Source organism: Miniopterus schreibersii (genome assembly GCF_964146895.1).
Source record: "Miniopterus schreibersii genome assembly, chromosome: 4".
Classification (NCBI taxonomy): domain Eukaryota; kingdom Metazoa; phylum Chordata; class Mammalia; order Chiroptera; family Miniopteridae; genus Miniopterus; species Miniopterus schreibersii.
The window spans coordinates 69,758,280-69,770,058 of NC_138105.1; the positions used below are offsets into that span (position 1 = coordinate 69,758,280).

Sequence of the window (11,779 nt, forward strand, 5' to 3'; positions counted from 1 at the left end):
ATCAATGAGACTCTACATCTCTCCTCAGGTGGGCAGGCCACAAGCTCCCCACTCTTAGCAGTACCCAAATCACCAAAAATGAGGTTTAGATGAACACACTGATTGGACAGCCCTGGTCTAGGTTACCTGCTTAATCAGTTAGGGCTTATTTTGGCTGGTTGTGATAGAAACACAAAAATAATGGCACACACAAGGTATTTTAGGGTTAACTTCTCCCCCCTTAAAGAAGTCCAAAGCTGATACCAGCTCTACCATCATTAGGGAGCCAGTTTCCTATCATTCCTAGAGAACTGCACCCCTCCTTACATGTGGCAATATAGCTGCCAGGACTCTAGCCATCACACCCAAATTACAGAAAATAGAGGACAGGGGAGGGGAAAGAAAGGGTATACTCCCTTGCCTTTTAAGGATCCTTCCAGAAGTCTCATACAACACTTCCACTTACATTTCATTGGCCTGAACTAAGCAAAAGAGACTGGGAAATGTTTTGGCCAGGCATAGCTCCAGGGTGGCATCTGCTCACACATGACTCTTCCATGGGCCAAAGGAATCTCTGTCACCTTCACCTGTCTTGGGTACCTAGCATAGTTCTGGCATACAGTGGCACTCAAAGATACACCCTAAATCAATAAAAAAGGGCCAAACTTGAATAATAAATGATAAAGACCTGGAATTTGTCATCATACACTACGGTGTCATTTGTACAGTGTTGTCACAGAAGTGAAGTCACAGGCCTGGCACAGTTAAGTCCATTCTCTATGGTTGCCTAGCCCAGGCCAGTCCAGCATTTGAGGCCAAAATCAGGGGGGAAAAGAAATCCAATAAAAATCCCATTTATGTGTAACATTTAATTTTAAGCTGATCTCAGCACCAAGGCACTAACCACACACCACAAATGATTCCTGCTATGTGCAAGACACAGTCCACGAGGCTCCTGGCTACCACTCTGTGTCCACCAAACTCCAAAGATAGTCGCTGATGAATTTCTTGGAGAGCTGGGTGGTGTCCAGGTGGATGGGCTGGGCAACGCTGGGGCCACGATGGACTGAGGGCACGATGTAAGGAAACCCGCCACACAGCCCTCGCCATGACCCCCAGCGGAACGATATTGCCTTTAAAAACTTGTTAGTAAAATATTCAGAGGCTGAAACAAATTTTCGTGAAGAAAAATTTAAGCTCTAATAACCCACTATCTTTGTTTAAAAATTGTGGTAAAATACATACAACATAAAACTTAGCATCTTAACCATGTTTAAGTGTGCAGGTCAGCGGCATCAAGCACATTCGTATTATTGTGCAGCCGTCACCACCACCCATCTCCAGAACCCTGTCATTGTAAAACTGACACTCCGTCCCCATTAAACACTAACTCCCCAGTCCCTGGCACCCACCATATACTTCCTGTGTCTATGAATCTGACTCCTCTAGGGACCTCATGTAAGCGCAATCTTACAGTATTTGTCTTTTTGTGCCTGGATTATTTCACCCAGCTTGTCCTCCAGGTTCATCCATGTTGTAACATGTGTCAGAATTTCCTTCCTTTTAAGGCTGAACACTATTCCATTGTATATGTGTTGTGTACACCCCATTTTGTTTATCCATTCATCTATCAATGGACACTTGGGTTGCTTCCACCTTTTGGCTATTGTGACCAATGCTACTACAAACATTGATGTATCTGTTCCAGTCCCTGCTTTCAATTCTTTGCGTTTATACTCAGAAGTGTATAGGATCTGCCATCCCGTTTCCACAGCGGCTACAGCATTTTACAGCCCCACCACCAGTGCACAGGGTTCCTTTTCTCCACAAAGGATACTGCCTTTGATCATCCCTGGTTCACACTCATAATCCCACTCAATTTTACTAATTCGGTGATAAAGTTGAGCCACATATCTGTACAAAAAGACCAAAAAAAAAAGAGAAAAGAAAGTTACTCCAGCGTCAACCCCAACAAAGAGCTGTGGGACTGAACACACAGACTCAGGCACACACTCACACTGGCATTTATGGGACCTACATGGCTGCAGGGATGGTGACAGTTGTGTCTTCATCAACTTCTTTCTCCTGTTTTTCGAGATCAGCCTCAATCTCCTTGAGGTCCTCTAGCTCCCTGGTGAGCTGAGTAAAGCAGGCAGTTAAGGATCCTTGGTTTTGGAGGGAGGGCTGCTTATGTGCTAAAACCAGCCACATGGGGCCCAGGGCCTCTACCACCAAGCACGTTTTCTAGTGTGAATGATTTCACACCTACAAGGTGAGGCTGAGGCCCAAGTACGAAAGGATATAGAAGGCTGGCTTTCAGGTGAGTATCCTCCTCGCTGGCCTTCTGAAGCTTGGCTTCAATCTGCTGCAATTCAGCAACCCCCTGGCACGCCTGCTCCTTCACATCAAGAAGGCTCTGGGCCACATCCTTCTCTGCTTTGAGGATCTCTGCAGGGTGGGAGAAGGCTGAGGCCCTTCAACTCGGGCTTCCTGGGGTCTGTCCTGGGAGAGCCCAAGGAGCAGACAGTGGTTCATCAGCCGCCTGTGGCCTCAACTACCCCCATCAACAATGAACTTTCCCGCATCCCTATCTTCAGCTCCCCAACTGCTCATCCTATTTCTGAACATCCACTAGACAGTTCCACTTGGACCTTGCCTAAGTGCTGCCATTTCACTGAAACACGTCTGAATCCTCAAAAATAAATAAATAAATAAATCAGGTCCTTCTTTGCACACCTAATCTTAATTTACAACGTCATAGTCCATCCTGTTGCTTGAGCAAGAAACCTGGGATTGACTCACTTTCTGCCTCCAATTGGCCATCCAGGACTGGCAGGTCCACCTACCTCCCTTGTGCAAGTCCTTTGTCCCTCCTGGACCACCTGGACAGCCTCCCCCGGTGCCCTGCCTTGCTCTCCCCTGTTGCCAATCTGCTGATCCTTTCTGCCCTCCGCCTTCAGAGTGGCTGCATTAGAGGCCAAATGTGAAGTCATTCCCCTCCTCAAAGACCTCCCATGGCTCCCCAGTGTCTCTAGGACAAGGTCCAGGTCCCTTTGAGCACCTTCACTATCCCTGCCAGCCTCTTTTCTCCCTACTTTTCACCCCAACACATGCTTTTCTCTCTGCTCTGGCTGCAAAGACACCTCACTGTGCAAATGCCCGGTTTTTCACAGTCCTGGGCCTCTACCTGCCTGTCCTCCATGGACCATATCCAGACCTCATAGGTAATGCCAGACACAGACAGTGGGGCACTCTCCTCTCCCTCCTGGGGCAGGACTGTGCTCCCATGACAGCCCCTTTCACATTGAATTATTTATTCTTTTTTTCTCAAATCAGAGAGTACATCTTATAGTCACCATGTATTGCCAATACCTACTCGGAATAAACACAAGTTGAACAAAACACCCAGAAAGATTAAAAACATCTTAAGGTTACTGTGTTCCTTCCCATAGAGTTGGAGGAAGCTGCCAACTCAGAGAAAGCACAGATGAAAATGCTTCCCAAAGGGCTGGCATTTAAGTGTTTACAAACTGACATTGTTAATTTTTAATCGAAGTATTATTACATGTATATGGTTGTGAAATTTTTAATTTTTTAATGTTTTTATTGATTTCAGAGAGAAGAAGGGAGAGGAATAGAGACAGAAACATCAATGAGAGACATAGATCGGCTGCCTCCTGCACGCTCCCTGCTGGAGATCTAGCCCACAACCCAGGCATGTGCCCTGACCGGGAATCGAACCTCCACCTCTTGGTTCATGGGTCAACACTCAACCATTGAGCTGCACTGACCAGGCTGGTTGTGAAAATTTAAATGCATGCACACACGCCCCCTCTCTAAGCCTCTCCTCCCCTCTGAGGCAGGGACTCTCAACTCTTCACTATTTTCTTAGGCACTGACCTTCATACTTCTAAATAATTTGCTAATGCTATTTCTTGATTTGTCTATTTGAGATGGTGCCTGCTGATTTCCTGTTAGGAGAGCTGAGCGTCTGGCCTTCTTATGAAGACTTCCTGCCCCTTCTCCACTCACCCTCCTGAGTGTGTGCTAAGTGTGCAGGATAACCTGGGAGCCCCTACTCTGTGTATTCTCACAACCCTCTGAGAGAATTGGCTTAACCCCTCCCACCATTTGAGAGGTGAAGAACAGAAGCCCAGAGAGGTTCAGGGACTTGTTCACAGGCACATAGCTCCAAAGCCTAGATTTGAATGGGATTCACTGATTCAAAGCCCCAGCTCTCTAGAACACTGACTCTTCTCTCCAGCCCCAAATACATCCGGAGGATATGTTTATTGATTTTGAGAGGAAGGGAGAGAGAGAGAAATATCGATGTGTGAGAGAAACATCAATCTGTTACCTCCTGGACATGCCCCTATGGGGGATTGAACCAGAAACCTTTTGGTGCACTGCAAGACACTCCAACCAATGGAGCCACCCGGCCAGGGCTAAGAGTCATGTTTGATGGCGTCTTGGATTTTACAAAAATGGTACTATTTGTCCAGTGTTCTTTCCGCATAAAGCAGGAGGCACTTTATCCACATCAATTTATTTAATCCTGACTATAGCCCTGGCTCCCTCGCTCACCTCCTTGAGGTTCTGGCTAAAATCTCCTCTCAGGAGGCCTTCCCTGACCCCGCCCCCAAAACATCACCACTCCTCCCTACACAACCTAGTTTTTCACCTTAGCCCTTCACCACTTCACCTTTCCATTTTTCTTGTTTATTCTACATCGTCTCCCCACTAGCGTATCACCTCCCCTAAGTGACTTTGTCTGTTTTGTTCCCTGCTGCCATCCAGGGCTGGCACTATGCCTGACACATAGCAGGTGCTCAGTAAAACATCTAAACAACCTCAGGAAGTGGAGATGCTGGGTTTCAAACCGGGCGCTTTGACTCCTGGGCCCCAATTCAAACCCGGAGTCCCCCAGTCCCTGCTCACCAGGCACTCAGAATTGCGCCAGGCACTCAAACTCCTATATTTACCACTAAACCCCTGGAGATGGCTGCTATCCTAAAGCCCATTTTACGGGTGGAGAAACTGAGGCTCTGAGTGAGCAGCGCCCGCCTGCTAGTCCCAAGGGAAATAGGCCAAGGCTTGGGGGCACCCAGGAGGGAGGGTGTTTCAAGGCCCTCCTGGCCGCACCCTCCGGCTGCAGGCCCTGGGTCCGGGCCACGCCCCCGCGGTGGCCCCCGCCCTCACCTCGCAGCTGCTGCTCGGCTCCATCTTGCGTATCCAGCAGCCGGTCCATCATCTGCCCGTAGCGTCCCAGCAGCCGCCGTTGCTGCGCTGCGGCGTGGTTGGCGCCCAGGAGGCTCAGCAGGCCCTGGCACAGCTCCTCCATGTCGCGGAAGGCCGCCATGACTCCGCGAGCGCCAATCCCGCGCAGATTTAACGGCTTGCGCGGCCCGCCCCCTTCCTGAAGCGACCCATTTCCATTGGCTTGGTCTTCCGTCAGTCATTAACAAATGGGGGCCCGCCCCTTCTCGCCTAGTACGCCTGCGCTGGATCGTGCGTCAGTCACCGACCCTGGCCAAACGAACGCAGGGGAGGGTGGTGCCGCCGGGAGTCCTACCCGATACGCGTGCGCAGACTAGAAAGCCGCTGCTAGAGCTTGAAGCTGAGAACTTCTCGGGTGGAGCACCCGCAGCGTGCGGGGCGACGTTCTGGCGGCTAAGCAGCCAATTGCTTCTAGTGGAGCTGAGGTTCTACAGTGTGCGTGGGAGACTCACAATACATCGGTAAATTCTCCAGGTGGCCGCATAGCAAGATGGAGTCTACACCAGATTTATTGGATTCCAATCCCAGCTTTGCTTACTAGCTAATACCTTGGGCAGATAACTTCATCCCTCTGTGCCTCACTTTCCTTCTCCCTAAAATGAGGATCATTATTGCACTTTCTTCAGGGTTGGCGTGATGATTAAATTAGGACGATCTGTTACTCACTAAGAGCTATATAGGTGTTAAATAAAACATATGAAACGCTAGCCGGCGAGGTGCCTGAAGCACCAAGCATCATGCTATGTGCAGGGTTACAGGAAAGACAAACTGCACGCTTGTGACATGTTCCTCAAACTGAGGTGAAGAAATATATGCAGTGGCTCATGGTTTCTACAAAATGTAATGGAAAAATTCTGTACATTGTGTATGGAAGGCGAGTTAAGTACTTGTATTGTTTGGGGACACTCCTAACTCTGCATTTGTGTACTAAGTGTGGCAGATTGTATTTTTTAAAAATGGCTACAGAAATACTGTAGTTCCAACCTTGCCACTTCCCATCAAAAGGTAGACTCTAATTCCTTTCCTCTTGAACATGAGCAGGACTTTGTGCAACAAATAGCATGTGGCAGAAAGGACACTGTACAACTTCCAAGCCTAAGTCAGAAACTAGGATACATCTTTTGCCTGGTGCTAGCTCTCTGTATCTCTGTCTCTCAGTTTCGGAATGCTCTCTCTGAGCCCAGCTGCCATGTTGAGAGGAAGCCCAGGCAACATAAAAGTCCCATATAAGGCCCTAGTTAAGCCAGCATGAAGCATCAGACTAGTGAATGAATACAAAAATGATTCCAGCTCTCAGCCTTCAGGCCATCCTGGCTGACATCAAGAGCCACTGAAATGAGCTATCCCCGTCAAGCCCTGCTCAAACTGCAAATCTGTGAGAAAGTAAATGCCATTGTTTAATGCCAGTAAATTTGGGGGTAATTTGTTACACAGCCATAACACCTGGATGGCTGGGTCACATGTGAAATTTATATTACTATAGGGCACATAAAAATATCATTGAAAGTCACTGCTATAGTGGCAAGACCTCATAATAAGCAAGAAAACATGAACAGAATCTTTTTAGACAGGAACACCTGCTAAGATGGCAGTTACACAGGGTCATAGGATAGTCACTAGATTTGGGGTCGGGGAGGGTGATCAGAGTTGGAGTTCCTGAGCAGGAGACATATGAACTAGGACCTGAGTGATGAAAAGGTGTTGGAATACAAATAGCCAGGGAGAAGAAAGAGCAAGAGCAAAGGCTGCTCAGGTGTGGGAAAAATTTAATTTGTTTAAGGAATAGCAAGGAGGTTGGTGTGGCTGGAGTGGAGTGAGTGAGAGGGTTGCCAGGAGCCCTGAAGTTTTTTCTAGTGTAATAGGAAGCATTGGAATGCATTAAGTAGGGGTGAGCTAGGGAAGATCTTGATTCCAGATCTTTTGGAATTGAGAGAACTTGCGGAAAGACTGGATGTATAGAATGAGGAAGAGAAAGAGGAAGCTTCCTGGGTATTTAGTCTAATACCTGGATGAATGGTGGTGCTAGTGGCCAAGAGAGGGAGGATCAGGGTTGGAGGTAAGGGACTGAATGAAATGAACAGTTTGGGGAAGTTGCTAATGCCTGGAAGATGGCCACATGGAGCTATCAGGAAGATGATTGCTTGGCTACATGAGTCTGCAGAGACATCTGGGCTGGGAATAAAAATCCAGAGTTGTCAGGGTGCAGCTGAGATCAGATGAGACCACCTTGGGGGAGAGTAAGGAGAGGAGGAGGTCTAAGGCCTAAGCTCTGAAACCTTCCAACTATAGACATTGTAGAAAAGAAGAGAAGCCAGCAAAACAGAGAAGGCACAGCCAGGAAAGGAGGAAAGAAGCTATCAAAGAGCCATCAGGAAATGTTTTCAACTGACGATTAGGAATCTGACAGGTCCTAAGCCCCAGGCCTGGGGCCACCTTCCTACTCAGAGCTTACTTCCATGAAATAGTTTCTGCCAAGACCCAGGGGTCATGTTTTTATGGTCACGTAGCTAGGGACACACTTAGGACTAATAAATATATTTATTTAGTCTTCGTTGGGTCATGGATCCCTTTGAAACCTGATGAAAGCAATGAAAGAGGCTCTTCTTTGAAAAAATGAACCAATATCCATTCATTTGGGGATTTTGAATAGCTTTTGAGTTTAGGACCCCAAAAGACCATTCCCAGATTTTTGGGTTAAGAAGCTCCCCAGCCTTTGTCTTATGGACCAGCTAGAAGATATAGAAGTCATGACACCTAACCCGGCCAGTGTGGCTCAGTTGGTTGAGCATCGTTCCATGCACCGTGCACCAAGAGTTCATCGGTTCCATTCCTGGTCAGGGCACATGCCTGGGTTGCTGTTTCAGGCTGGATCCCCAGTAGGGGGTGTGCAGGAGGCAGCCCGATTGATATTCTGCTCTCACATCAATGTTTCTCTCTGTCTACTTCTCCCTTCCTCTCTCTCTGAAAATTAATAAAAATATTATACACACACTCACATATAAGAAGTCATGACACCTGAGTTATTTCCTGCAGAAATATTGGTGTCTGGGCATGGAGCCAGGTCTCCAGAGTAGCACTCAAGGCCAGTGTTGCTCATCCTCCCGATGGCTGAACACTGGATGACGACATTGCTCTGTCATCATCAGCTGTGTGACCTTTGGTGGCAGGGGTTCACCTTCTGTGCCTAAAGGCAATGGGGTGGATTACTTAACAATGCAGAGTGAAATAAAGAGGCGATAAGACCTCTGTTCAATTTCTGGCTCTGCAGTTTACCTGTGACCTTGGCAAGTTCTTAACCTTTCTAAGCCATGGGCTAATGATAGCTCTCTTATCAGCTGGGGGAGGGGATGTTCAAGAGATAAGCCATTTGAGATTGTACAACCATAGCCTGACGGTTATAAATGTTCCAGTCAAAAAAGGCCACTCATCTCCTTTCCAAAAAGCAAAGCTAGAACCACTTCACAGCCAGCAGAATGGCTACTATAAAAAGAGAGAGAGAGAGAGAGAGAGAGAGGGAGAGAGAGAGAGAGAGAAGGAGGGAGGGAGGGAGGGAGGGAGGGAGGGAGGGAGGGAGGGAGGGAGGGAGGGAGGGAGGGAAGGAAGGAGGGAGGGATGGAGGGAGGGAGGAGAAGGGAGAGAGGGAGGGAGGGAGGAAGGAAGGGCAGACAGTTCTGGCTAATGTGGCCCAGTTGGTGGAGAAGCATCCCCCCTACACCAAAAGGTTGTGGGTTCGATTCCCAGTCAAGGCACATACTTAGGTTTTGGGTTTGTACCCTGTTGAGGTGTGTGCAAGAGGCAGCCAATTGATGTTTCTCTTTCACATCAATGTTTCTCTCTCTCCCTCTCTCCCTTCCTCTCTCTAAAATCAATAAACATGTCCTGGGGTGAGGATTCAAAACAAAACAAAACAAAACAAACAAAACAAAACAGATAATAACAAGTGTTGGCGGGGATGTGAAGAAGTTGGCACCCTTGGTGTAGCTACTATGGATAACAATATAGCAGTTCTTCAAAAAAATTAAAAAGAATTACCATATGACCTAGCAATTTCTCTTCTGGGTATATACCCCCCAAATTGAAAGCTGGAACTTGAAGAGATATTTGTGTGGTAGGCAGTTAGACATGAGCAGAGCAAGGATGATGGGCCAGGTACAGAAGGTCACCAGGGTGGGAAGCCCTGGGTGCCTAGCAAAGGACAATTGTAGGGTGGGACACCACCCCCAGGGTGACCTTTCTTCCCCTAGCATATAGATGATCATGTGGTATGGATCCCCTGACCTTTCCTCCCTAGAGATAACATGTAGGGCTCAGTTGTATTTCAGCTCCAGGCCCAGAAAAGCAACAAAACCAGACCAGCAACCCCATGGCTGACCTCAGGACCAGCTGCATTGGATAATGACCCCCTGCCCTGGTGCCAACCAATCAGTGGAGACCCTGACCCTGAAAGGACACACCTGGAAAGCTGATGAATATTCCATTAAGATCTTCCCCTGGGACCATCCCTATGATCTCCACCCTTAAAACCCTTAGGACTGAAGACCCAGAGTGCTCTCCCTACCTGGGCACCCGGGCCTTTACTTTCGCCCTCCCCTTCTCCCCCAGGCGCTCTACCATTAACTTCCTGACTCCCAAGCTCCAAGGGCCCTTCCTTTACCTCTATAACTTGTTTCCTAAGCCCATTTCTTCTACATGTTACTTCTACCTCTGTGATTTACCAAATAAATGCTCTCTTATAGTTTGAGTCTTGGCTCTGAATTCTTTCCAAGCCATAACTCAAGTACCAAGGTTGCTGAACCCAGATGTAGTCCGACCCCACCAGTCTAACACCTGGTGCTGTTCCCGCTGTCTACAACATTTGTACACTGGCATTATTGACAGTAGCCAAAAAGTAGAAGCAACCCAGGTGTCCATTGTTGGATGAGTGGATAAACAAAATGTGGTATATACATACTATGAAATATTATTCAGTCTTAAAAGGGAAGGACATTCTGCCATATGCTACAACATGGATGAATCTGAAGGATATTATGCTAAGTGAAATAAGCCAGACATGAAGGACAAATACTGTATGGTTCCACTTATATGAGGTCCCTAGAGCAGGCAAATTCATGGTGCAGAAAGAATGGCACCAGGAGCTGGGGTAGGGGCTGAAGGCTAATGTTTAATGGGGACAGAGTTTCAGTTTGGGAAGACAGAGTCCTAGAAATAGATGATGGTGATGGCTGCACAACAATGTGAATGTGCTTAATGCCACTGAACTGGACACTTAATAATGGTTTAGATGGTAAATGTTATGTATATTTTACCACAATTAAAAATCATATATTTCCCTGGATTTCCCTGGCTGGTGTTGCTCAGTGGTTGAAGAGTCAGCCCAAGCACCAAAGGGTCGAGGGTTCGATTCCAGGTCCTGGTTGGGGCAGGTGCAGGAGGCAACCAATGATGTGTCTCTCTCACGTTGATGTTTCTCTCTCCCCACCCCATCTTCTACTCTCTAAAAAAATCAATGGAAAAAATATCTTCAGGTGAGGATTAACAAAAAGATACTTAAAAAATCATATATTAAAAAAATTAAAGCAAGAAACTGGATGGTGGTGGGGAATGGGTTCTTCAGCATTAGCTGAACAAGATTAACAAAGATGACAAAATGGTCCAGGGCAATTACTTGTGATAAAAAACTTTTAAAAAATTTTTCCAAAGGCTCCTTCTTGGCTCACAAACTCCTCTGAAAAACTGATGAGTGCAGTAGACCTTCTGCTCAGAAATATACAACTTTGCATAAAATTCCTGGGGTTTCCTAAAACCTCTGAAAACCACCCATTATCTCCTGGTAGAAAAATCCAGAGGTAAAACAGGAAGTGAGAAGTCAGGAGAACAATCGTGAATCATCAATCACCTTTGGAGGGAATGAGAGGAAGGGGCCCAGAGACTGAGGGCCAGCCCAGGATGCTTCACTTCCTGACCTGGTGCTGGTGACACCAGGATGCTCAGTTTGTGAAAAGCCATGGAGCAGTCCACTTTTGTGCATGTCTTGTGCACAAAATGTATGCATAACTCAAAAAATAAAACAGCAAAACATTTTAGAAAAAGGTTTGGCAGGAGATACTCCAAAGTGTTCACATTGCAGGTGTTTATACTAGGTAGGACCATGGCACCCTCCACTATGCCACACATTTCTGTATTGTTTGAATTTTGCCTTTTATAATTGCTATGAATTACTGTCATGAGGAAAAAATATTCTGTAAAGATTTTGTTTGAGGTCTTCACTGTGGGTGTTTGTTAGAACTTTCTGCCACAATGCAATGTTTTCTACCTCTGGAGCCCAATACTATAGTCACCAGGCACACATTAATTATACTAGGCAGGAGTTAATGATAATTAATTTACATTTAAATAGAAACAGCCACATGGTCCAGGGCAATTACTTGTGAGAAAGTAACTGGGCAACAGTAAGGGACAGTGCTGGTCTAGGAGAGAGCATAAGGGAGTTTGGTATAATAGTTTTGTCACTTTTTTGTAGTTA

At 46.8% G+C, this 11,779-nt stretch overlaps 1 protein-coding gene across 3 annotated transcripts; it reads right to left on the reverse strand.

The window, feature by feature from the left end:
• Nucleotides 1–647: 647 nt before the first annotated feature.
• Nucleotides 648–5,607, reverse strand: SPC24 (SPC24 component of NDC80 kinetochore complex). 3 transcript variants are annotated; one of them, XM_081134375.1, is made up of 5 exons: nucleotides 5,179–5,607; nucleotides 2,283–2,427; nucleotides 2,018–2,122; nucleotides 1,817–1,893; nucleotides 648–1,045 (listed from the first exon to the last, which is right to left on the reverse strand). In XM_081134375.1, exons 1-5 carry the CDS (start codon nucleotides 5,336–5,338, stop codon nucleotides 939–941), a joined length of 594 nt encoding a protein of 197 aa, XP_080990501.1. In that variant the 5' UTR covers nucleotides 5,339–5,607; the 3' UTR covers nucleotides 648–938. The 3 variants fall into 3 exon arrangements, with proteins under 3 accessions (XP_080990501.1, XP_080990502.1, XP_080990500.1); XM_081134376.1 differs by having other exon boundaries at nucleotides 830–1,045; nucleotides 2,018–2,113; nucleotides 5,179–5,354; XM_081134374.1 differs by having other exon boundaries at nucleotides 830–1,045; nucleotides 2,018–2,118; nucleotides 2,249–2,427; nucleotides 5,179–5,354.
• Nucleotides 5,608–11,779: the final 6,172 nt, after the last annotated feature.